Source organism: Acipenser ruthenus, chromosome 12 (genome assembly GCF_902713425.1).
Source record: "Acipenser ruthenus chromosome 12, fAciRut3.2 maternal haplotype, whole genome shotgun sequence".
Classification (NCBI taxonomy): domain Eukaryota; kingdom Metazoa; phylum Chordata; class Actinopteri; order Acipenseriformes; family Acipenseridae; genus Acipenser; species Acipenser ruthenus.
This window is the reverse complement of record NC_081200.1, coordinates 7264619-7292024: the sequence shown is the minus strand read 5'-3', so window position 1 is coordinate 7292024 and position 27406 is coordinate 7264619. Positions and strand designations below refer to the sequence as shown.

The window sequence follows — 27406 nt, the reverse complement described above, 5'->3', positions numbered from 1 at the left end:
GCTGTACACAATATAGTATCTTATTTAAGGGTAGCGTAATTATATTTGTAGGACGTAATTATATGAAGAACGAGAACTTACTGTAAACGCAATTGAAGGTTCAGCTTCCTTATTAGTAGGGTGGGGATAGCCCCGCCGATAGCCCCGCCCACATTCACATTAAAACTCAGATCTTTTTCGGTTCAGCCAGGGTTTGGTCGGGAACTCTCATAGCGATCATCATGGCTTGCTCCAGTTCTGTACAGATTCTCGGATTTCTACTGCTTTTTGCAATTCTTCTGCAAACCATAGCTGTGGCTGTCACTTTTATATACTTCACCAACGCCTTGACTACGGTAAGTCAAATGCAACCCTACAGAAACAATGCAGCATCAACTCTGCAGCACTTACACAGCGTTTGTATTTACTGTACTGCAGAATACACACTGTGCTGTAATAAAAAAAATACTAACGAATGTGCAAAATGTTGCATTAGACTGCAATTTATTGCAGAACTGCTGTGCCATATGTTTCGTAAGGAACGATGGAATAAAAAAAAAACTATTTATCACAGCCTAACGTTACATTGCAATAGTGATATCGCCTAAAAGGAAATATTGTAACACATAAAGTACAGATTTAATCTGTGTTGCTTTCGAACCTTCAGTGAGACGTGATTTATGGAACTAATCAGGAAGAAAACTATTTTTTTTTTTTTTGGACTCGCGCCAACTGGAGTCGCACACAAAAACAACTCTGTTAAGGTGGATCTGAATCATTCTGAAACTCAAACTTATCTGGACTTGTAAAATACGTGGCAGCAAATATTGTCCAATTTACTTCATTTACCCTCCTTTGCAAAATGCACACATGTTTTATGAAAGAAAAAAATAGATAGTAAAGTTATATATATATATATATATATATATATATATATATATATATATATATATATATATATATATATATATATATATATATATATATATTAAACAACGTAATAATCTAGAAGACAAGCTATATCTGTATTACTGTAATATTTAGTTTATCTGTGTTTTATCAAAATTCAGACTGTATGTAATGTTATAATTATATGTGTGTTTTATAATTTATTTATTTTTAATAATTATTTATGCAGCTGAAGGAAACATTTTCCAAGAGCAGTATTTCCTGCCTGGGGAAATCCAACTCCATCCGGGAGCTGTTGGGAGACATTGAAGCAGAGAACGAGGACGACCCCTGCTGGCAGGTCACGCAACAGCTCCACCTTTTAATAGAAAAGGTACACAAAAACCATTGCATAGAGTTTTGCCTTCCATTATTAATGATAGCTAACATAATAATTCCAGTAAATCTCATCAGATCTGTATTACCATCACTTAATAGATATCAAGTTCTTTTTTATGAAAGAGGCACACATTAAACTTGTATTTCATTTTTAATGGTATTTTTTTTTTCATATCATTTGTAAACAATAAAACCTGCAAACATAGAAGTGTGTTGTACAGGGCCATGCCATGAAAATGTTACATTGGATAAGTCAACCATATCAGACTGTTGGCGAGCCTAAGAGATTTTGTGGATCAAACTGTTGTTTATTTCAGATCCTTTACCAGAAAAATCTTGGTCTGGCCATTCGTCTTATATCAAAGGCTTGTCAGTAGAACAAATGTACCATTTTCATGCATAGGCTATGCCTTGTATAAAATCATCATTTTTTTTCTGTATTTCATTATTTGTACAGACCATGTCAAATCGCTATCGGAAAGAAATATCTTCTGTTGTAAAAGGTATATATATATATATTATTTTTTTATTTACGTATTTGTTTTGTGGATTTCTGTATATACTGCAGTCCTGCTGGCGTGCAGAAGTTCACTTTGATTGTTGTAAAGTCTGTGCTTGTGTTTAACTCGTACTATAATCCCCCTTTCAGATGAAGTGTCCCGAGTTATTCCATCCCTCTCCACTGAAATCCAAGGATCTCCACGCCCTGAGATAGCAGCTCACCTCACTGGGAATTTCATGAGCAATGAACAAAAAGCAGGAAGTGAGTTTAATTAGCATGCCTCTGTGGACAGCTACAAGAGTCTGATGTTCCTTCACATTCAAGTAATGCAGCCATATATAATGCATTTCTTATCTATTTATACATGCTCACTGTTGACAGTGATTCCAAATGCATTCTGGGCTGTGATGGAGTGCGTCACTGTGAGCATTCAAGTGGAGCTCATGCAAACAAACCAGCATCCTTACAGCAGTAGATTGTTCTTGTATTTAAGGTGTTGAGATATGTTTGGGACCTCCATTGGAAATGAAGTTATGGATGATTGCCTATAAACACTTTTTAATTTTTGTTTTGTAGGTGCAATGATTAGGAGAGTCAAAGGTCAAAAGATTCAGACCTGGGAATCTAAGAAAGGCCTGGCATTCCTGCACAATCTGCAGTTCAAGAACGGCGAGCTGATTGTTCCTAGAACTGGACTGTACCACATCTACTCCCAGACCTATTTCCGACACACAGCGCCCTCTGATGGCTCTGAAGTGTTTCAGAGATCCGTAAGGAACAAACAGATGCTGCAGTACATTTACAAAGTAACCTCTTATCCCGACCCCATACTCTTAATGAAAAATGCAAGGACAACATGCTGGTCCAAAAACACAGAGTACGGGCTGTATTCAATCTACCAAGCCGGAGTGTTTGAACTGAAAGCTAATGACAGAGTTTTTGTCACAGTCAGTAACATCAGTGTAGTAGACATGGATGAAGAGTCGAGTTTCTTTGGGGCCTTTTTGGTCAGCTAAAGGAAATGAATATTGGGTAGGGGTCTCGACTCTTACTACATTTCTATATATCATACCCCATTTACTGGGGTGTGCTGTCAATACCTGCAAACACTTGAAGAAGAGTTTGTGAGGGCACCATTCTACAGAGCTGCCTTTGTGCTAGAGTCGTGCGTTCTCTATGCAGGCAAGATTAACCCAGCTGTGCAGAGAAGCCTCAGGGCTCCGTCGCACACAGCAGAGGGTGGATCAGGGCTGGTCTTGGTGGTTTTCCTGCCCTCAAATAGAAAGACGTAGAAAGCTAATACAGGTCCTACCTCACATGTGTGGGTCTTTTAAGAATCTATTCAGGAACTTTGGCAAGTGTTGTCTGAAAGAATTAGTGTCCACAATGCATTCTAGTATGTTTTACCTGTCTTGGGTACCTTTCACAGCAGGACTGCGCTTACCAGAATGCATTGGGGTGTGAGTTGAAAAGTCTGAACTGAACAAACTGCTCAAGTGTACATGGAGTCATATGGCAGCCCTAGTCCAGGGTTAACCCAGCTTAGATTCCTATACTAGGAATTCTAGTCTGATGGTGCTTCATGAACTAATGTTAACACTACGTGCCCTTTTTTTTAAAGCAACAAAAGCCCTGAAAGGAATCATGCATCATCTATTCATTGATCAGTGTTCATAGAGAAGGCTGCTTTACAAGGCCTGAGAGAGAGAGAGAGAGAGAGAGAGAGAGAGAGAGAGAGAGAGAGAGAATTATCACATCCTCACTCCCCTCCCCCTTCACTCTATTTTATTTACTAATGTAAATTGCCATTTTAGTCTGGCCTACCAGGAAGTTTGCGAGTTGGTCTGTGTTTTTTTTTTTTTTCTCCCTGTAACTGCTACAGAAAATAAAAAACTGGTATTAAAAATCAGATTAATACCAGAAAAAAAGACTAGCTAAAAGACTAAACATGGGTGCTAAACAGGAGCATGTACTGAAACCATGAAACACAGAAACACAGTTGCTCTCTGAGCACAGAACGGACAGGAATCAGGCACACTGGGGTTAATAATATTAATAAAATAATTAACAGCCACAATAGTGTGCAACACCCTCCACTGCAGATCGCCAGCTCTTTTATTGAGGGGGGGTTTGTACAAGCTGTTCCAGGCAGGCACTATTTTCTCTTCTCCCAGCCTAGCCCTCCAGGACGTGTCAGGGAGTGTAGTGAGCTGAGGTTGGTGCTGCACCTGAACACAGGCTCTGTACAGGGCTTTTCCCTCCGTTGAGAGAGAGAGAGAATTTAATATATTCAGTATTAGCAAAATAGTGGGTTTCATCCCACATGTTGCACTTTCTGTATATTTTTGTATTTTTGTATTGTATATATTTTGTATATTAGGATGTCAAAAAATGCTATTGTCTCACTGGCACATGGCATAACGGTCTTAGCAATGGTAAGTAATAAGGAATGCTTATAGGGTAACTTAACCCTAAGTACCAAATATATTTTTCTTTGATAAAATCAGAACGCAAGCTGTATTTATGTAATTTGATACATTGCATTTAGACGTAACTTTTGCGGTTTATAAAATGAGAGTAAGCTATCCTAACAATATAGTTAGAGGAAATTAAAATACTAGGTAGAGGCCAGTAAAAATGCTACAAATAATTAAAAGTTAAAGGCTTTCTAAATCTTCTCAATTAAAGGCAATACAATAAAAAATATATTGCAAACAGTTTGTGAATTTCGTTTTTCTTTTTTGTGGTTTTTACTGAATGTCTTTAATGTCTGTTATTCATACAGTGCAACTAGCACCACACATACGTATAGAACACATAATAACATCTAATTTTTGAGACCGTGACCCTATTAGCTTTTTCAAAACATTACTGCACAATATTTGTTTGTATTTATCTTTTTATGTGGTTGTTGTTCTATATGACACAGTGCCACCAACTGGTCAAATCATGGCACTGAAACTTCTTATGAAAGTGAATTGAAGCACACAACAAATAAAAAGACACACACAATCCATATAGTACACGCATAGGGAAAGAATATTTAGGAAACTGAGTAAATTTTTATATTGTACTAATTATAATCCGTACTATCCTTAGTTCCTTACACGATTGCTTACATATTTATTTCAGTAGAAAGTGTAATCAGGTCATGCTCAAATGACAACTGAATTACAGTATACAGCTTTGGAAAGTAAAACAACATTTAGATGTTTGTGATAATGTTGTCAATGTGTACATTTACTGTATGAATGCCAGCTCTTTCAATACAGCCATCATGTGGACTGGCTCAAGGTTGGACATATCTCAGCTGTTGACTTTTGGTTAATAGATTACCACTAAATAAATGATACGAGATCTGAAAAGGTTAGACAAATATATTATTGTGAAGAGAACTTGTTTTTAGTGAAACTAAGCAAAAACATTTGTTTCTAAACTACATTGTTTTTGCAGGTTAAACGACGTGTATGTAGTAGATGAGGGTCGCTAAATACCTGTATTGTAAACTTAATTTATGATTTTCCCTAGTAAAAAAACAGTAGCTATGTATAATTTGCATTGTATTGGACTTTACATGGAAAAAATAAGAGTTGCATTATTATTTATTTCTTAGCAGACGCCCTTATCCAAGGCAACTTAAAATTGTTAGAAGATATCACATTATTTTTGCATACAATTACCCATTTATACATTTGAGTTTTTATTGCAGCAATCTAGGTTAAGTACCTTGCTCAAGGGTACAGCAGCAATGTCCCCCACCTGGGATTGAACCCATGACCCTCCAGTCAAGAGTCCAGAGCCCTAACCACTACGCCACACTGCATGCCATATTCCCATTGACTGTTGCATGGTTTACCCACAAGTATTCTAAAGTTAGAACTAAAGGTTTGCCCCACCTGTTTATCATTACTGTAGTTATAAAAGGTTGACCTTAACAACTAAAAGGCATTCTCATTTGTTAATGGTGAACTGGGGTGCTAGACTGCAGCAATGCAGACAGGAGTTCTCTATTGTGTGTGTGTGTAACTTCATTAACCGCACAGCCTTGTCACAAAGATCATTTACTAATCCTGTATCATCAAAGGGGACAGGGATCAAAGTTTATAATCACTGCCAGTATCTCAGGACAGCCATGGTCAACGTGTGTAGATAACCTGACTCGTGTACTGCCGTCCACCTTCTCTTCACATACATAGCGGGGATAAGACGTAGGAGTCTGAGGATAAGAAGATGAAACTCGTCGGCTTGTTTTTGTTGTGTACACAGCTGTCTGTCTGGGCAATAGACAATCCTTCCAATCATATGGAAACAGGTTCCTGTGAAGAATATGGACTTATTGCTGACTTGGCCCTGCGTCAAATCAATGCTGACAGGAAAGAAGGCTATATATTCAGCTTATACCGACTCTCCAATGTCAACCTAATGCACCAGGTGAGTCAAGCGTGAAGCATTGGTCAGTGGCGTAGCCAGGGAGTGGTTTTAGAGGTTTGTACCACCCACGAAAACACAGTAATGCCTTTTGTTATCTAGACATTATTTCCCACATAAATCTACAATGAGCACAGGTGGTGGGGCAGTTTTATGCAGAGAGGGCAGAGTGGTCAACTGAAAAGAAGGGGGTCATATAAATAATGGATTGCACAAAATGACAAAAAAAAATGTCTTACAAAGATAGAGATGTTAAAATCCAAAGGTATCTTGTTCAAAACCTTTCTATGGCTTAAAACAAATTTGTTTTCATTTAAAATACTGAATACTAAAATAATTCTGACTGATGTCCAAAGCCATGCAATGTAGGACTGTATTGTATTAGTAAATGTATGAACATGCCTAATGAAAAATACAGCCAGTTACAAAATGCGTATGGGTGTCAAAGATTCTTCATTGTACAATACTGAGTTTCAAACCCGCTATTTCCATCGTGCTTTCAGCGATCTCAGGGGATTGTTTATTACCTGACGATAGACGTTCTGGAAACAGAATGCCATGTTCTCAGCAAGAAGGAGTGGAAGAGCTGCAACGAAAGACCAGAACATGAGTCTGTAAGTATCTTTGATTCCATTTACACTGGACCCCTCTTTTAAATGTTACAGAACTTTGGGCCCTGTTTTTGAAAGCTTTTTAGGGGTATTTGTATGATGAAGCTCAGATAATGATTTCTATACATAGCTATCTCCATCCATCCATCCATACATACATACATACAGTACATACATACATACATTGCAACTAAAATTAATCTTCAAGTTGATTATGTTGAGTTGACTGATGTTTATCAACATACAGATATCAATCTTTTTTCTGTTGTGGATTTTGATTTGAGTTTTGGTTTTATTGGCAGGTCTATGGGCACTGTCTGGCAACAATTTACATTAACCGGATTCGAAAAATAGATAAGCTGTACAGCTACAACTGCACCATGAGGCCAGGTACAGTATAATACACTTGATGCACATGTTTAAATTGGACTAGATACAAAACGGATGCATTTGATAGGGACATCATGAATATATTACTTTTAAGATTAGATATGGCTTCATAGTTTTGTAAAACCAAGCCTTTTTTATTTTGTAGACGAAAAAAGGAAACCAAGCAGGTGTGGTATATACTGTATCACTGAGGCCCATTGTTGCTATGTATATGTAGTTGACCATTCATTTGTAACATCATTCCTCATAGCTGAATATGACATTTCCTCTGTTTTTATTAAAGGCAAACTATAACAGAGCAACAAGTCAAAGGAAATTCGTCCATGTTTGACTCTGCATGCATTTCACGCATGTATTTATTGCTATTTATATTTTTATTCACAGTTCCAGCTGAAAAAATTGTGAATAGATGCCCTGACTGTCCAATATTACACACCGTCGACTCTGGTATAATAACAACAGCAGATTTGCTCCTTAATAAGTATAACAATGAAAATGGAAATGCAAACTATTTTGGCGTTTTGAATGTAACAAGAGCATCTGTGCAGGTGAGATTACATTAACCCTTAGGAAAATATAATGTATAATACAGTACATATACACAAAACAATAATTGTACTGGATATATATATATATATATATATATATATATATATATATATATATATATATATATATATATAGTACTATGCTTCTATATATACACTATTTTGTTTATTGTCATTTCATGAAGTCCCAACACAGCAGTAATTGGAGTTTATAAGCAATGGGTCCCATTTAATGACAAGGGATGACAGTATTATACAACAGGAAACTAAATCGAGTAGGCAGTGCCTTGGATCTGCTGAAATGTTGGTCTACTTGACCTGTCCTCTGGTAAAATGACATAAATGGTTGCAGTGCTATTTTGTCAGTGGAGACACAGAAAAAATCTATAGCTTACACAAAGGGCCCTTTTTATTATTATTTTTTTTAAATGTAATTACATTTCAAGTTACGGGTCCACTGGTACAGTATTGGTATTCTCGGATAAACTCTTTGTATGTAGCGTAACAAGTTTCTAAAAATGATGATTCTTTTCTTATGCCTTGTCTTAGTGGAATTTTGGTACATCCTACTCTATGCAATTCACCATCCAGGAAACTGTTTGCACCAAAGCAATGTCACATGTCAAGGTTTCCCAATGTGAATTCATGAGCTGCAAATTTGCTGTAAGTAAAAATGTGCAATTCACTTAGTACATTTGAACAATGTCGTGTGCTCATTGTTCATTTGGAAAAATGTGATTATTTTAATGTTAATGTTAACAAGAAGCAACATTGCTGTCCTTCCAGTAACATTCTGAGTTGTTTTCATATGTTGAGTTTAGCAGATTTCTTCTAGGGTCCTAAGGAACCAAGGTGAGTATGATAGTAGGACATCAAAATATATTAATATTTCATTTCAGTATAAGGGGGGGGAACAACCAGGAGAGTAGAATATTCAGGTATTTTTCATGCCCTGCTATAATAAAATGTTTATTTTATTACAGCACAAAGGTCATTGCAAAGGATCATATAGGAATGGCCCAGAAGTTCATATGGATATATCTTGTGAAGTTTTTGAACCAGAGGTATGAAGTTACTTTATATTATTTGGTTTATTTGCCACCAACCGCTTATCTTGAATCAACAAAACCTTTGGGGCGAGGTACCAGAGATAACATGTCCATTACAAACTCTGAATAAAAAACAAGCATACTGTTTAGTGCAAGATTTTCAACTTCTTGTATGTTTTAGGCCTCAAAACCTGAAGAACACCCACGCCTGCTTGGTGGAGAGCCTCACCACAAACGCCAACAAAATCACCTGCATATCCATGAGCACCATCACCATGGCGATGATGACTCCTGTCAGCCTCAGAAGGCCATCCCAATGGGAACTGTGCAGTTGCTCCCAGCTATTGACCAGTCATCGCTGGCATCCCTATTGGATCTTCCAGTTGTTTCAGAACAAGTGAGGCCAGTTCTTCTGCCCATTATTCCTGGTGAAGCAGCAGATGAGCAAAAGGATTCCGGTGCAGGGGGGGAGAGTGACTTGGTCATCTTTCCTTTCCCTGAAACCATTTCAGAAGAGTGTCCTGGGCAGCCGAAAAACCAAGTGGACTTCATTCAGTCCCTGTTTACAGAGGATCCAGATCTCCGGCACCCTGTTGATATTCTTGGGTGACTTTTCTTAAAGTGATAATATTATCCTATTTCCTGAAATAGGTTTTTAATTTGCTTTAAATGTTTAATATTTCTTGTCTTGGAAAAACCAAGAAAGTGTCTGAAATAAATATTGTATATTCTCGAACAGGTTTTTGTTGTTGATTACTATTTTTGTGGTAGTTAAGGAAACAGTAACAGAACAGACTCCCCAAATGAATGCTGATGACTATACAGTATTTTATAGAAAGCAAAACTTTTTACTGCTACTGTTTTGCTGAATTTCCATTATTTTGAGCATGTACTAGAAAAATACTGATTAAACCAAAATATAAAAGTCAGTGATATATTTTAATAGAATAATAAAAAGGGCCAATGGAAATGTTCCCCTGGCATTCAGAAAAGACTCAGACTGAATAAATACAGATGAAGCAGGGTGTAGATAAGCTTCCAACAAAACACAATTTTTTTTTTATTATTTTATTTTGTGAAGACAATTAAGAACAGAGTGCATATAATTGATTTATTAAGCCCATTGTATGTTTTAATTCAGATGGCTGTTCGCAATTGTAATTATAGTAGCTTCTAAAATGATCCATTATATTTCAACTTGTGCTAATAACATTTAATTAAAACATAGAAACAAAAATTATGGTCTAGCATTTCAATTCAAAGTATTCTTTTTTTTAATGGGGAGGGGTGGCAGTAACATTATTATTTGATAGGTTTTAATAGATCTAGAACCCACAGCTGTGGAAGCTTTGGTTCCGCAGGGCATTCTGGAGAAGATTTATCAGGGAATGGAAGGATGGCTGCATTGGAAATCCAAGGCCCGGTGATTTCAGGGAGACTGAGAACAGGATCTGGAAGATCTACCTGGTTAGTACTCTGAGGAAGAACAATCACAGATCCTACTGGGCGTCTAGAATAGACATGAAAGCCATGACCTTCTAAAGAGTCATTATGACGCTCTTGGATGCTTTCTGTAACGAGTCCTTCCTCAACAAGTCCTTCATCACATCCACGGCTCAATCCATGTCCTTGTGAGTGATCATGGGCAGGCCTCTGACCATGTTCCTGTGTGTGCCCTTGTGAGTGATCATGGGTATGTCTCTGACCATGTTCCTGTCCATGCCCTTGTGAGTGACCATGGGCATGTCTCTGACCATGTTCCTGTCCATGCCCTTGTGAGTGACCATGGGCATGTCTCTGGCCATGTTCCTGTCCATGCCCTTGTGAGTGATCAGGGGCATGTCTCTGACCATGTTCCTGTCCATGCCCCCTTGAGTGACCATGGGCATGTCTCTGACCATGTTCCTGTCCATGCCCTTGTGAGTGATCAGGGGCATGTCTCTGACCATGTTCCTGTCCATGCCCTTGTGAGTGATCAGGGGCATGTCTCTGACCATGTTCCTGTCCATGCCCTTGTCCACATCTCTGCCCATGCCCATGTCTCTTTTCACGCCCATGTGAGCGATCATGGGTAAGACTGTGATAATGCTCCCTTCTGTCCTGTTATAAAGAAATGAAAAATTATATAGTGAACCAAAACCTTTATCCAAAAACATCTTTAGTGCTTAATTGATAATCAGGTACAATTAAACCAATGTATTATATTTATTTCATTGTACATATTACTGACAATCACTTAGATTTTCAAAGTAATTTCCTTTAACATGTTTGAAACCCAAACAAGTCATTTAAACTAGAAAAGCTGAATTTTTCTTGTTTGCCCTCATCTATACAGCTGAGTGTCAATCAAGTGATATTAACTTCCGCATAAAGTGACTTAAAAGCTGCATAGAATTTTCCTTTTAATCTGGGAGTACTGTTGTACCGTGACCATAAAGACACAACACATGTGGCGAAACTAGCAATTCCTTAAGAGCCAATCAAAGTGAATTATCTACCACAGTGTATACTGAGAGATGTTGAGAGGTGTTTTTTGTTGAGGTTAAATCGTGCCCAGGACTACAATCATGGAATTCACTGCAGAGTTGATATATTTATATGAAATGAGCAAAGTGGGGGAAAAAATCAAAAAGAAATCAAAATGATTTTATAGCAAATGAATAAAAGAAAGATAAGGCATTATCTATCAAATTTGAGTGGATTTAGTTTGATCACGACAGGTTCTATATGAAATTATACATCTTGAGTAGTACTCGATAATTGTTAAGACCAGTGCAAACGAGAAATGACATCTGAAGTCCAATAGTATTTACCTCTGGTTCATAAATTGTACACGATGCAGAAACAATTGGGTCTTCGGCAGTTGAAATTTTTGAACCCTTACAGTAACCATAGCGCTGAAAATAAAGTACAGTTATTACCACATTGTTCACAGAAAAAGCATTAAAATCTTAACAGACTATCATATCAGACTTTCAATAACTCAGAAGCGGAATCTGTGTTGCAACCATTAAGAAACAGTGAAATCTTCTAGAATCAGAACTTTCCATTTTTATTAAACGTTGGTGTTATGGCCCTATCAAGGAAACCCCTCAGGCTGCAGATAGAGGATATGAAACAGTGGGGTTTATCATCACATTAAAACAGTGTCATTTTAAAGATTATGACCAGGGTAGAATAATAGTTATCAGGAAGCAAGTCAACTTACTTTAAATGGGTCGACAATCTTACAGATGTCATCTTCAGGAAGGTTATCCTTAGTACACCCAGTCTGATAGACAGTGAACTCGACAAAATAAAAAGTTCCAAACCCAGACTGCAAAATAATAATAATAATAATAATAATAATAATAATAAACAACCCTTGCATCAATATATATTTAACCAATTATTTAATCAGTGAGGACACTGACATGACCAAGTATGTAGTAATCCTGCGTAATCCAGTTATTCCAGCATGCCACCCATCAGCAATGAAATCAACAACACAATTAAAATACTGTACAATCATCACTGTCAAACCCAGTAATCATGGATGTCCGTGCAAGTGCTGAACATCTAATGTTGCAACTCACTTCAAAAGGCTAGTTAAGGAATTCTTATAAAACAGACATGGCCCTTAATATTTTTTTTTCGCTTATTTTTCGGGAAATACACTAGCACCAAGGTTTCATGTTTTAATAAACTTTAATACATTCATAGTTTAAAATCTCAATAAAATAAAAATGAAAAGGGGCTTTAAAAACTGGTTACTTTTTCTATAGGATGATTGAATGTTACCTGCATAGAAGTCCTTGTTATGTTTTTAAGGGCAAATATTTTACTGTTGTTGCTTTCATGGTTGTATTTTGAAAGGGACAGTTTTGCAATTTCAGTGTATATTGGCTTGTCTAAGGAGTCACCAGGTGGGCAATCTGGACAAACTGAAGCAATCTTTCTTCTTGCAACTGCAATGAAATGAGTCATACAGTTAATATACAGTAAACATTAGTTCACTTAGGGTTTGATTAGACTGTTGGATGTGTGAGCGAGTTTTAAAAATGTTTTACCTGGACTTAAAGTACAGTTATAGCTGAGTAGGTCACCACTTCTTCCTTGTCTAATATATATCATGGCTTTGCAAACTCCATAAACCTATTGGTAAAATAGAGAATATTAATATGATTTGTTGTTTTCAATGTCGTCTTTTGGTGGATTCAACCTAAAAATACCAAAGAACTGTCTGACCTGCTTCATTCCCATGTTCTGTGGCACCAGTCAGACTTGATAAACAATTACACCAAAAACATACTGTGCCTCTGGTAATGGAACTGAATGCTGACATTAAAACATGAAAATTGCACAGATTCCTCCAAACCACAAAACCAAAATCTATAATTTGAAATCTTAGGAGCCACCTTTTTGCCTCAAGTCAAAACTGACCAGAAGAAAATATGTATGCTACTCAGCTTCATGTATTACATTAAATACTTTATATTAAAAAAAAAAAAAAAAAGTCAAACATGTAACAATATCTTTTACTGTACGAGGTTTGTAAATTATAACCTTGGTGACAATTATATATTACTGGAAGTGGAACCTTATTCCACTGAATGGTCATGTCAGGTTTGAAATGTATTTCTTGAACGAATTAAAAAGGCATTTACTTTATCTTGTACTTTATTATTATTGTTTTCAAATAGTTTTTTTCTGTTTGGGAGGGGGGGGGATAGTCAGCCCACACTTAATACTTAAACACAGACCCTGCAAAAGAAGAAGTAACTCAAATACTTACCGCTTCATGTAAATATCTAACTTCACATTCCTTATAATCCTTCCTGCTAAGGACGTGGCATTTTGTGTCTATAACATTAAAGGCAAGGTAGAAGACAGCCCCCCTTCTCTAAAAAGATTTTAAAAAGGTGTTACAGATAAATACAACTACTTCTAATGCTATCAACACATAATCAAATAAGTGTCACAATGTCTCATTGTCTCAGCATCAGAACAAACAGAGTAATGTTGGAAAGAACGCTGAAGTTTCTGCAATACTGTAAAATGATCCTTTATTTTATTTTGATCAAATGCATTTTTAGGATTTACAATCTCCAAACTGTCCCAGCCATTAGGATTTCAGTCCCAAAACATGGAAGAGATACTTACCCAGTGCTGCTTTTGGACAGCATTAATGCGGAAGAGGCTAAGAACGTTGCCTTCTTCTCGTTCTTTGTTGATACTCTGCAAAGCTAAAGCAGCTGCACTGTCCACATCGGTGTCATTACAAGAAACTGTTTGCAATGGAAAACCTGTGGGAGGAAGAGACCAGGTGCTAGCCAGCAGCGTCCCGACAACGAGGAAACTTAGAATATTCATTGTGCTGAAAAAAAAGGAAACTGGTCTGTGATATCTATTAACATGTAATACAGTAGTTTACTTTTCTTAATTATATTTATTAAAATAACTTACTCAGAAACTGTTCTCAGTGAACTTGCCTAATATACAGGTATAGAACTTGTTTGTTTGACTGGCCACTCTTACAAAAAGTAAATATTAGCAACGGTCAAAAGTCGGTGTGCTGCAAAACCAAATACTGATAGCAATCCAGTTTCATCTGCGTATAAAAATGTTATCATAGAGAAGTACTTTTAAAATGTGTTATTATTTAGAATTAAGTGAACAGTTAGTACAAAGTGAGGTCCAAATAGCTATTGAAAAGAGAATATAAGACAAAGCCCAAGGAGAAATCCAATGGGGTGGTTATGACATGAAAATAAATCCTTTATTCAATGTATTTGCATACTTTAAATTGGGATACATGTAAAAAAAAATGTAACTATCCTTTTTTATTTTACCCTGGACAAAAAAAAAAACCAGCAATCTGCTCATCATTAACTGCTATGCTGACCCTTCTTGTTTGCTGCTGGCAAATATCTCAGTTCTGCCATATCTAACCAATAATTGTGACCCTGGACACATGTCGTTCCACACGGATATAAACCAGAAGTTATTAGTAGTGGATTAATTATATACCCCTGGGTATACTTTTTACACTGGGTAAAACTAGTTTTTGCCCATTATTGTAACTATGCCTTACTTGCACCAATTTGGTTTGCAACACGTCCCAGAAAGCATTTTGCAATAGTTTATTGCAGTGCTTTGGGGTTTAAAAAGGTGTTACTTACTGCAGAGCACATCTTAGATTTCTCAAATGTAGAAATAAACGTGACTGGAAAATTGGTTGTCGAAGAAGGTATTTGATTGAAAATAACCCTAGCTGGAGTAATATAGATAGGCTTGTTTGATATTAGCCTATATTTTTCTTAAATGGATCTCGGTGGTAATTCAGGGTCCAATTATACCGGTATTAGAATAATAATCGCAGACATTACTATATAGTGTATAAACTTTTTTCTCGGTATAGCTCTGAAAACGACACCACGTCTACACATCATAATAAACTCTTAACTACGAAGGTCATAAATCGTGTTTGTTACCACGCTGCTGATTTACTAGGAATGTATTCAAAACAATGGCATGTATTAAGCATGCACTCACACAATACATTCAGAACATCAAATACAACAATTACACAGTCAACATTACGCTAGAACAACATTATCATAAAAACCAAGGATTAGGCAACAATGTATCCTAAATATAATGTTAGTTAATTCAGAATGTACTGACGTTACAACAAAGCATGTCCAACTCACACCAAACCTAGCTATGCCCTAGTAATTAAGATAATAATTCAGATTTATACTTAAATTCAGATGAGACGGTGAGCAGCTTAGTCTTATCTTTGTTTTCTTCTTGCGTCAGAGCCAACGCAATCTCAGTTTTAACTTTGCCCAAATGTGACTCGTGTTTTTATACTATTCTAAACAAATAAAATTGATAAGTTTCCCACGGCGCTTACTTATTGGTTACACTGAGGGTTGCCTAAGAATAATATTGGGCGTTCTGGCCCGCCCCGTTTTCCGATGCCTTCTAAGAGTTAAGATGGGAAAACTTATAAGCGTATATATATAATAACTCTTGCTAAACGTTTCATAATGTATTCTACGTTTATTTTACGTCACCCACGAGAAATTACCTTTCTTTAGATACTACATGTCAAGATAGGTTCTTGGTTGTGGTTATAAATAGTTTCTATGTGTAGGGGATCTGCTGACGGATATTCTGCGTTTGTCGGGGATATTTTGTGGTCGTGGTGGTTTTAAATCGACATGATGTGAAAATATGAATAATTTGTAGTTCTCTTTGTCTATACCAATAAGCGTTAATTGTAACTTTTCATTCGTGCTAACTCCACGAGGAGGTGTCCTTGGCCTGCTTTGTCTCGCCATTGTCCAGCGAGGAAATGGGCTCTGCTGCAATGGTGGTGTTAAGTATTGCCAGACCCAGCGTCTCTCTCGCTGCATGGGACCTTTCATTAAAGCAATGTAAAGATCTTAAGTAATTTCCTGCTAAATAAAAGGTACATCTAAACAGGTACAATTCTATTTGTTATGCAATAACTGTTATAAAAAAATAGGCTATTGTTTGTATTAATGGCTTTTAAGTGAAAAAGTGAAGGTGTTATTATCATGTCACTTTCCATGTTGAAGCCCCAGGCCATGTTTTTTTTCCTTTTCAGATCAGTTGATTGTTTGGCCTGTCCTTATCCAAATTGTGTACCCTGTCTTACTTCAGTCTATTATTTGTTTATTTAGCAGACACCTTTATCCAAGGTGACTTACAGAGACTAGGGTGTGTGAACTATGCATCAGCTGCAGAGTCACTTACAACTATGTTTCACCTGAAAGATGGAGCACAAGTGACTTGCTTAGGGTCGCACAATGAGTCAGTGGCTGAGGTGGGATTTGAACCAGGGACCTCCTAGTTACAAGCCCTTTTCTTTAACCACTGGACCACACAGTCTCCATACAACTTTATACCTTACAATATATATAGAGTTCAAACTAAGAACATTAAATGTATCTTGCCTCTATCTGCTACCAACAGATAAAAAAGATGCCCTGGGTTCTTCAATATTCAGAGTAAACAGGACCACAATTGTGCAGAAATGGCCTCCATTTTCCAATGCCCAATGTACACCCACAACTTACAATGGTAAGGTAGAGAGTCTGCTTTCTCTAAATAGATGAGAAAAATAGATACGTTCTACTGAATAAATAGAATATGAAATCACTCAATTACAAAATCCAAAAAGACACAAGATGCTGAGCAGATAACTCACCTTGCGTTGAATTTGAGCATTAGGCTAAAAATATAATGCCCTCCTCTATCTTTATTGATGTTAACAGCCATATTTTCCACCTCTGAGTGCTCTGCGGGTTAATTTTACTTGACTTAAAAAAAAAAAATCCTTAAAAAAATATTAATTAAATATTACAAAACTGTTCTTTATTAACTTATACCTTGTTTGTTTTGGAAACAGTGTACTTTGAAAAGCAAATGTGGTGTTCTGCCAGAATAAATATAGTGATGAATCATTGTGAATTCATTACACTGTATTCTTAACAAAAAAAACAATACCATTGCTTACACATTGGTTTACATAAGAAAATTACAATAAAGAATAATAACAATTTGGTATATTTGTGAGAGCAAAATTTAAATGTTTCCTTAAAGCATCAGTTCACTGGACAGGAGCTATGGCTAAGTGGTATTAATAAACATCAGGATCTCATTGCTCAAAGAAGGAGCCGCAGACGGAAATAGCGAACGAGGCGATTGACATGGTACATGACTGCAAATAGTAATGGATCCGCCCGCATATATGTTGGTTGCTTTTTGTATTACTGAAGTTTAAAACGACGTTCTGTCAACAACACATTATAATAAATTTGACTGCACTAACATAAGTTTAGTCTTACACCTTCCAATTCAGTGGCCGGGTGAGTCAGTCCTGATTTAAAATGTAACCAGCGACGCTACAATAAAGGCGGAGGCATCGATCTTTATAACAAACAAGTGCATCACAAGACAGGAAAGCGCATGTGACATGACGAACCAAAAGCCAACACGGAAGTCACGAGAAAGCAGCTGAAACACTCAGCGAGTCTGTATTTGGACAGAGCGCTTTGTCGAATACGGAAGGAAGTTGACATTTTGAGCATATTATGGATCGTAAACGTGTGGTTGGTTGATAGAGGAGAAGATGGTTCATGTATACAACTGCCACCCGTTTGCATCCCAGCAGATTGTACCCACAGACCAGGAGCCCGGGTTGTTCTGCTGCGGAGGCGATGCTCTGTTCGTGGTGTCTGCGGGAGGATGTAGAATCGAGGCGTTTCAGCTGCAGCGAGAGGAAGAATGCACACTTCTGTGCAGATTTGCAACCATGGGGAAAGTGCTGAGCATCGCACACAGTGAAATAGGTAATATAAATTTATTTATAAAATAAATTTATAAAATAAATATTGCTAAATGGTGTAGCTATTTTTGCTTTTGCATTGTATTCTGAAATTGTAACAACACGGTCAATGTAGTCTCAGCAAAGAAAAGTTGTTACACAATTCACTTTTCATAAATAAATTACCATATTTCTGCTCCATGTAATAACAAGTCATATTTCCTTAATAATGATGGTGATGATAATGATGATTTAAAATTAGTAATAATAATCGCCAGAATTGTAATTGATTATATTGTAAACAATTGAAGGATTCTTGCAAAAATGCCCCGCAGTGTATATGCATACAAACACAGATGCCTGGCAACTTGGTTAAAATGATTAAGTAAAATTAGTTGAAAAAGAATCACATGCTAGAGACCATATGAGTCCTAATTGAATATGATGCATTTAGAAGTCTAAGAACAGTGAATTATATTGTTTTTCATTGAATACCAGGACAAGATGTGTATATTCATAAAGGGGAATTCGGAGGGAAACGTTTTAAATTTGGGACATTTTCAGAAGCATTTATAAATCTCCCCATCCCTATTATTTTCTGGTGAGAGGAAATAATTATTCTAGACAGAATATAGTTTATAAGTTAATAGTTTAATTTAAAATATAATGTGGTTACCTAAAATATATTACTGGGTATTGCAGTATGCTTTGAGGAAACTAGTATGTTTGGCCGGTACTGTTGTATTGTGTTTCTGTGGTTATTGGGAATTAACATGAGGGAACTGCTTTCACTACTGATATGGAGAGGTGAGCCATGCTAAAATCACATCAACAGCACTGGAAGGGTTAAGCCAGCTCTCTAAATGAATGTTAATGCATCTTTACTCTTGCCTGCTTTTTCCCCAGGGGACTACCTTGTTACAATCGAAGAGAAGAGCAAAGCCACTTATTTACGGGCCTACACAAACTGGAGGTACCAGGCTGTAGAAAAAACAAGAGTGGCTGTCCGCATGCTGGGGCACTTTCTGAGGGGCTCATCCTTTCGAGCAGCCCCCAAAGAGCAGATGGAAATAATTGAGATTCCCCTCTTTGACCCTCCCCTGTGCTTTTCATGCTGTCAGGTCACAGGTGATCTGCTCGTGGGCTGCAGAAAGAGCTTGGTTCTCTTTAGCCTAAAGAAACAGGATGTGAACGATCCACTGTCTGTTCTCGATTTTGAGCGGTCCCTAATTGTGCATGTGCCGGGCTGGACACCCACACGGGTCTGTTTCTGTGACGGTTACGTGGCTATACAGATGGAACTGGAAATTTTAATAGTAAAACTGGAACACTTTCATCAACAGCCTACAAATGACAATGTTCTTGTATCCAAGGATATTAATACTTCCATAGATATTGAAGATAAAGGTAAGTGGAGTGTATGAAAATGTGTGTGTCTATATAAGTTTTTTTGTTTTAAGGACTATGTGACACACCGTGTCATAAATGTAATCAAGTTCAAGGCACTGAAACATGAAATGACTGGTAAACACATTTCCAAAGATAAAAATCTTACGACTGGTTTCACCAGTCATGTTTTAGTACTTATTTTGGTACTTTACCAAAGGTAATAACAGATAATCTGTGCTGCTATAGTCATTGAATTTGTAAGTTGTGTGCTGTCAGTAAGATCTAATTTACCAGCAGCAGCCTATGTGTCTACCATTATCCTTTAGGTCTGATGAGACAAGTGCCTCAGGCTGATGTGTCCCAGCTGGAGCAGGATGATTTCTACATCTGTCAGAAGCACCAGGAGTTGCTGGGGGAGGAAGCACGGGAATGTGGAGTGTCGGTCACACTGGAGTGGACAGGCATGGAACACGAGGCCGGAGACAGTCTTGGAGTGTCATACATTCTGTACAGGTAAATGCATGCTTCTGTTTATTACAGCTTCTGGTGGGGAGTGCAGTGCATTGTGTGACATGGTACAGCCACCTATAAACGTTATATGGTTTTATAGTACTCGGTTTTACTGGTTTAGGTTGGCTGTGTGGTCCAGTGGTTAAAGAAAAGGGCTTGTAACCAGGAGGTCCCCGGTTCAAATCCCACCTCAGCCGCTGACTCATTGTGTGACCCTGAGCAAGTCACTTAACCTCCTTGTGCTCTGTCTTTCGGGTGAGACGTAATTGTAAGTGACTCTGCAGCTGATGCATAGTTCACACACCCTAGTCTTTGTAAGTCGCCTTGGATAAAGACGTCTGCTAAATAAACACATAATAATAATAATAATACTGCACATAATTGTTTTTATTTTTTCTTTCAGACGTTTTGCTCCTGATTATTTTCAGGGACATACTGTAGAGGAGACACATTTACATTCTCTTCAGTTGCTGCCCATTTTCACTGTAACCAGTAAGTCCTTCATTTATTAGTACAGAGAGGTACAGTCGTCAGTCTGCTACCCTGATGCAGTACCTTTTTATAGAGCTAGTTTGGTAAGTTATTGTATTTCTTGCTCTTATTGTATTACTTGTATTGTAACACTTGAAATGTATTTGCTTCCGATTGTAAGTCGCCCTGGATAAGGGCGTCTGCTAAGAAGTAAATAATAATAATAATAATAATACTGTGTCTGTTATCTACATGTTATTTCTTTGATAGGCAGCCAGGATCTTTCCTGTGAAAAGAAAGAGAGAGAGCCTCTGAGCATGTTCTGTTTTCTCTCAATGCCGAACACTGGCTACCTTTACAGCATCAGAAATGGTGTGGAGCTGATCTCTTCTTACCAGTATCCAGAAAAGGCACAGCAGGCAGTGCTTAGCAATCAGTTCCTGCATGTCATCACCAGGTATTTCATCCTCTAAAGAATAATGCATCAGTGTGTTGGCAGTGCCCCTCTTCATGAACTACTGTTCCGTATTACAGTACCTTACAATGCATCTGTGTGTTTCATTGATTTCCAGAAACGCCTTGCAGTGCTTTACAGTGAGGTGTAGTGCAGTAGCAGCCCGCACTGAGGATCCCTACGTTGACACAACCATGAAGGTGCAATTCCCATAGAATTTCTAACAGTGTTGAACAGGAATTGTTATGTCTTTGATTCATGATAGCTTCATGCAAACCTCTTTCCGCAAGCATTTAAACAAATAAAAGCTATTAAAACCAAACTTGGAAGTTCTGCAGTTTTGCAACCCTCAGACAGCATTTCTAATCTGATTGTGTGATGAAGTGAGTTCATGTGTAATTGCAGCATTACTGTAAGGACTCTCATAGTTTATAACTGACAAGGAGATTTAGTTAATACAACACACATGCTTTGCTTTAATGGATTTCTTTTTCAGGCCTGCCCTCCCTTTACAATGGACGTTTGTGCGCTTCGGATACAGCTTTTCATTGGACTGAAAGCCCTGTGCCACTTTAAAAACCACGTCATCCTGCTCACTAAAGCTGCCGTTGATGGCGATGGAGGGAGTGGAAGGGGGCCAAAAAAGGCACCGTAAGTGTGTGTGTGTGTGTATGTGTGTATAATATATATAAATCTGATGATATCTTCATTATTAATGTGCATGTGCATCTTTGTATTCTAGATGTTAATAAAGTCAAAGGCAGCTATTTTAGCTGCTATAAACTGCTTTTAGTTGTTTTTCCTTCTAGCTTCAGAGGACTCACTCATCCTTACTTATTCCACGAATTAAAAAATGAAGTGACATGCCTCTCTCTCAGCCAGGTAATTGTAACAAGTGCATTACAAATCTCAATTCTGCAACTCAGTAAGGCAAGTGTTTTGAACTGTCTGGTATTTGATTTCATCTGCTGATCCAGCACCCTCAGCACTTGCCTTGCGCTTTGGAATTGGCCCAAGGCAGGCTGAGGGAGGTCAAAATTCTATCTACAGAAATAGGATCCTTCCTGTCACAAAGGAGGCAGGCTCAGTGTTGACCACTTTCAAAGCTGCAGATCTGAACTCCTCTAAAAACGGCAGACCAATTAACGGGTCCTATTCTTCGATTTGGATTCTATAACATTTTTGTATAACTTCTATCCCAAAGATAGGTAGATAGATATCATCTTTGGGATTGAAGTTGTACAAAAATGTTATATATATATATATATATATATATATATATATATATATATATATATATATATATATATATATATATATATATATATATACTGTTTAAGTTGTCGTAGTAGGGGTGCTTTTTTATTTAATACAATTTTGCAAAAACAACCAGAATGACTGGCTAGTACTGTGCTTCTTTGTGGTTTATATAAAAATCATCTCGGAAATGTTTTTATGCAAATCTGTAATGTATGCGACTTGTATGTTCGATACATAAATATCTTACTACTTTGTTTTAGCCAAGTGAAAGATCAAAAAATCCTTACAGGGATTTTCCTAGCAATAGATCTAAAATCTCCTTCACCTGGACTAGAGAGGCTCCTGTCCAGATCACTCTCGTAAGTTCTTCGCTTCTCTCTGCTTCAGCAACCTTTAATGTTCTGATGACGACTTACTCTTACACACTGTCTTAAATTAGTACTAAAGAAAGAATACCATGCTGCTTACATTTTAGAGCTAATTCATGACCAAGGAATACCCTCTTTGATATCCTGTAAATCTTAACCACTTTGTGATTGCTTCTGTGCTCTCCTTGGGTATAACATTGCTGTTTTCTGTATTCCCTGTAAGAGTAGTGCTTTCATTACAGACATGTTGGCTGGATGTTTCCTTTATCTTCAATCCCCAGTCTCGTTGAAAAGATAATGTTATCTCTGCATATAAACCTGCTTTGTTAAACTTTTTTGTGTGCTGTGTTTTACTCTGCTACAGGTCTAAAAAGTCAACCAGTACAAAGCAAAGGGTGTTGTCTGAAAGTGGCCACGGATGGAATCTGTATGTTGTTAATACTGTTTCAACACTTCACCTCTACAGTGAAATGGTACTTTTATACTATTTATGAATAAGAATGGAGAATGACAAAAACATGCATGTGAATGCTCAGCTCTGCTGTCCTACCTTAAGCCTCACTGTTCCCCATCAGTTAGACTTTGGACTTTTACTTCTTGGGGGGATCTTAAGAGAAAGTACAGTAAACATTTTTTCCTTTATCCTTAAACGTGTGTGTTTGATTTAGGTGGAGTACAGTAAGAAGTACGAGACCAGCAGCCCCCAAGCTCAGAGCTGTATCCATCTCCTGAGTGAGGCCCACCTGCTCCTGAGGGCAGATCTCCTGGACCCTGGCGTGAGGGATCCAGCAGAACGAGGGGAGCTAGAGGCAGCGTTCCGGGAGAGCTGTGCCCAGCTCGGAGACTGCTACAGCAGGTAGGAGACCCCAGCTCTCTGGAGGACCTAAGTCAGCAGTCCATTCTCCTTACACTGTGCAACATTATGTTGGGTTTTTTGTATTTATTTTTTTAGGTTTGATAAAAGAGATTTTCATCTTGCCCTTCCCTACTACAAGATGTCTGGTCTGTCAGTGACGGATGTCATTGAGAGAAATGTTGCGTTTTCACAGAAATCCAAAAGCTTTGGAAAAGGCTTTCTGTTTTATTTGAAGCACTCCCTTTATGAGGAATCAAGCGAAGAACTAAGTGAAGTAGGTCTATTTGTTATCATAACTAAGTAACTGAGTTTGAAGCTAAACTAGGAGAACATGACCATTCAAAATTGAAAGCAGAGGTGTGGCTGCCTTAAAACCTGCCTGCTTATAGAAAGGATATAAAACTCTGACGTTCTCCTACAGATGTTTAATAGCAATCCCTTAAAAGTGTTAAAATACTAGACATGTATACATCCATGTACAGTACTTTATTTGATATGGAGTATGGCCTGTTTTAATATATATATATATATATATATATATATATATATATATATATATATATATATATATATATATATATATATATATATATATTTATATATATAATATATATATATATATTTGGTTGTTGAACAGGAGACCGCAGGTCAAGTTTTGCACATCTTCAGCACAGCAGAACCCAGCCAGCTGCCCCATCTTGTGTGCAGTCCATGCATGCTTCATGCAAACCATGCTACTGCATTTACCTGTCTGGAGAAGCTGGAGGCAACGTTCCCCTCTGTGATAGTTACACTGACCAAAGCGGCCGTTGCACTGAAAATGGAGAACCTGGAACAGTATAAAACAGAAATGGGGCGCCATGCAGAGGTAAGGGTGATATATGTATATGTATGTATACCGAGAAAGAGAGAGAAATTACAGATGGTAAACACACTTTGGTTCAACTAAGGGACGGCTTATTTTTCTCTAGATGCTGCAAGTCTATGGTTTCATTGAAGAGCCAAAGCTGCTGCTGCTGCTCAGTCATGAAGGTAAATCCATTGAACCCACTGCTCTGGCGCACCATCTGAAAGAGACCCAGGAGGGGCTGCTGGTGGCTTCGGTAGTGGCACTGCATGAGAATAACAAAGTGAAGCTGGGGGAGGCAGATACGTTCTTCAAGGTGCGTCTTTACTGTCTTACTAGTAACGCTGCTTATAATGGGCAGCAGTGTGGAGTAGTGGTTAGGGCTTTGGACTCTTGACCGGAGGGTCGTGGGGTCAATCCCAGGTGGGGGACACTGCTGCTGTACCCTTGAGCAAGGTACTTTACCTAGATTGCTCCAGTAAAAACCCAACTGTATAAATGGGTAATTGTATGTAAAAATATAATGTGATATCGTGTAACAATTGTAAGTCGCCCTGGATAAGGGCGTCTGCTAAGAAATAAATAATAATAATAATGGTCTGTGAATAGATGCATTGACTTGAAGAGAAACTTGGTGCAGGTATGAAATATCGTGACAGATGCATAGTTGTTTAGTTTCTATATCATGTTTTGTTTCCGTCGTCATAGCCTGGTGCTGTTTTAAAATACAAGTGTTTAAAGAACCACCTCAATTGACCTTTCTATACCTTCTCTCCACATCACATCAGTGTAACCATTAACCTGGCCCCCTGCAACACTGCCCCTAGTGGATGTTAGAAATACTGACTTTTTAAATGGTACCATTATTAATTTGTTTTAAAGAAGTACCATTTTAACAGATCTAGTGTATGCTTTACTGTATCATTCATGTCTGTGTCTTCAGGAGCTCTGCAGAGAGACTGGTGATGAGAAAGATGGTCCTCAGCTGTTAGTTGATTTTTGGGAAGCACTCTTAGTGGCTTCTACCCAGGAAGCAGTAATCCAGGAGCTCCTGTTTAAACTGTCAACAGTGTACATTGATCGAATCTCCACTAAAGAGAACTCTGGCATAAAGCCGCTAAAAACGGCAGAAGATCTGGTAAGCAGTTGCATTTATATCAGTTTAATAGCATATAGTAACTAGTTTGAGTCCCAGTAATACTGGCGCAGTAATGTAACATTTTGTAAAAAAAGAAAAAAAAATTACATTGTTTTCTCTTTTTACAGATCAATTCTTGCTCTCACTATGGATTGATTTTCCCATGGGTGAGTGTTATAACCCCGTCTGATTTTAACATGGATCACCATTACCAGGAAGACTTGCAAAAATTACAGGTATGTTACGAACCTTTTCAAAAATATATTATTATTATTATTATTATTATTATTATTATTATTATTATTATTAATAATAATAATATGTAACTTGCTTCTTAAACCTATTCAAAGATTCTTTTGGAGTGCTGTTACACTGATTGAACTTGTCTTATCGTTTCCATAAGTCTTTGTTAAGCGGTCCCTCTCTTGATCCATCATCAATATTTCCTTTACTGGAGCAACTGTCTGATAACGAGAGCCCTGGGCTCAGTATACATGTTCTCTGTGCCACGAAACTGGGAGACTATGAGAGCTGCATTGACAAGCTACTGGAGAGATGCCCACAAGCCATTATACCGTATGCAAACCATGAGCTTCAGCATGAAAAACAGGTCTGTGTGGAAAAGCTGCTTTATAAATTTAGGTTATAATAAATATATTATGTTATTACAATTCCTTTTTTCTCTTTTTTCTAGCCTCTTTGGTGGCAGAAGGTTTTGCCTGAACTTTGTAAAAAAACAAAATGTGAGGGGAATGAAAACAACACTTTCTTGTCTTCACTGAAAGGTATGGGACAGTTTGTGTGACCTTTTTATGATGCCCATCTCAAGTAAAACTACAGTCACAGCTAACTTGCACAAGATGAATGTGCATAGCGTTGTTTAGTCCTGATTGCAGTGGTACAGGACTATTACTAAGGTCACCACAGTCCACGATTTGTCACATGTCCACGATTTGCTCTGCAATTTTACATTCTGAAAGGAGCTATATGTGATCTAAACAGGTATTGGCTTAAAGCGTTTTAGTGCACACTATTTCATTCAGATAATGTTTTTTTTTTTTCGATATATAGAAACATTATTGGTTGTTGCCATGGAGCTGGACCCTCTGGATTTTCTGAACTTGATACCAGATGATGGAACAGCAGCATTTTTTCTGCCTTATGTGCTTGAATGCAGTCAAAAGAATTTGATGACATGAAGAAAACTCCCTGCTGTTGAAACAATTGTTTGTAAAACCAAAACAAAAAAAGCACTACAGCAATGTTCACCTAATAGCTGACAGAGAACCATACAAGCTTCCACTGGTATTGACCCAGGATACATTCACTCCATGGCTGATACATCTAGGGAGTCTGTCCCTTCAGTTCACAGAATGCTACTGATGAACATCGATTTCTTGCTGCTACACCCAAGTTCTGTAATCAATGTATTATATTCTATGTATTATTTAAAAGTATTATTTGTAGCAATTACTTGTTTGTCTGTAAAACAAATATACATTTGTCTGTATTAATGAGTTTAAGTCCAGTGTTATATAAATATTCATTTTAATTTATCGGTTTCTGCTTTGGCTACCTTTTTAGAATATGGAGAAGTTGACTTATATATGTAAAACATACTCTTAAAAAAAAATAAACAAACATATTTAACTGTGGTAATAAAACATATTTCTGTGGCTATTGCAAAATTAATTGATACACGTTAAATTAAATAATACAGATAAGCTGTACTGCCTTGAATAATCCGTTGGGACTACTTCCCCCCCCACACACTTTTTTTTCCAGTATTAGATTATTACTATTCAGACACAAACCTTGTGTACTCTTGTGTCTCAATTACTCAAAATGTATGAATTACTTTATCTTATTATTATTTCTTAGCAGACGCCCTTATCCAGGGCGACTTACAATTGTTACAAGATATCACATTATTTTTACATACAATTACCCATTTATATAGTTTTTTTTTTTTTTTTTTT

General features: G+C 37.4%; 3 protein-coding genes across 5 annotated transcripts; all 3 read left to right on the top strand.

Moving 5' to 3' along the window:
* Nucleotides 1-166: 166 nt before the first annotated feature.
* On the top strand, nucleotides 167-4485 carry LOC117416691 (tumor necrosis factor ligand superfamily member 10-like). Its single transcript, XM_034028047.3, has 5 exons — nucleotides 167-335; nucleotides 1118-1261; nucleotides 1724-1769; nucleotides 1916-2029; nucleotides 2345-4485. Exons 1-5 carry the CDS (start codon nucleotides 222-224, stop codon nucleotides 2782-2784), a joined length of 858 nt encoding a protein of 285 aa, XP_033883938.3. The 5' UTR covers nucleotides 167-221; the 3' UTR covers nucleotides 2785-4485.
* A 1387-nt stretch (nucleotides 4486-5872) lies between these two features.
* LOC117416697 (fetuin-B-like) lies at nucleotides 5873-9530 on the top strand. The gene is made up of 7 exons (XM_034028056.3): nucleotides 5873-6199; nucleotides 6700-6810; nucleotides 7110-7197; nucleotides 7582-7745; nucleotides 8295-8408; nucleotides 8729-8809; nucleotides 8976-9530. Exons 1-7 carry the CDS (start codon nucleotides 5999-6001, stop codon nucleotides 9402-9404), a joined length of 1188 nt encoding a protein of 395 aa, XP_033883947.3. The 5' UTR covers nucleotides 5873-5998; the 3' UTR covers nucleotides 9405-9530.
* An 8086-nt stretch (nucleotides 9531-17616) lies between these two features.
* On the top strand, nucleotides 17617-27091 carry hps3 (HPS3 biogenesis of lysosomal organelles complex 2 subunit 1). 3 transcript variants are annotated; one of them, XM_059034459.1, is made up of 18 exons: nucleotides 17617-18159; nucleotides 19041-19541; nucleotides 19850-20036; nucleotides 20437-20525; nucleotides 20775-20961; nucleotides 21077-21158; nucleotides 21455-21609; nucleotides 22479-22577; nucleotides 22951-23059; nucleotides 23255-23442; nucleotides 23539-23716; nucleotides 24080-24310; nucleotides 24414-24605; nucleotides 25233-25427; nucleotides 25556-25663; nucleotides 25831-26037; nucleotides 26122-26212; nucleotides 26499-27091. In XM_059034459.1, exons 1-18 carry the CDS (start codon nucleotides 17940-17942, stop codon nucleotides 26624-26626), a joined length of 3147 nt encoding a protein of 1048 aa, XP_058890442.1. In that variant the 5' UTR covers nucleotides 17617-17939; the 3' UTR covers nucleotides 26627-27091. The 3 variants fall into 3 exon arrangements, with proteins under 3 accessions (XP_058890442.1, XP_058890440.1, XP_058890441.1); XM_059034458.1 differs by lacking the exon at nucleotides 22479-22577 and adding an exon at nucleotides 18633-18735 and having other exon boundaries at nucleotides 18050-18159; XM_059034457.1 differs by lacking the exon at nucleotides 22479-22577 and having other exon boundaries at nucleotides 17623-18159.
* The last annotated feature ends 315 nt before the right edge of the window (nucleotides 27092-27406 follow it).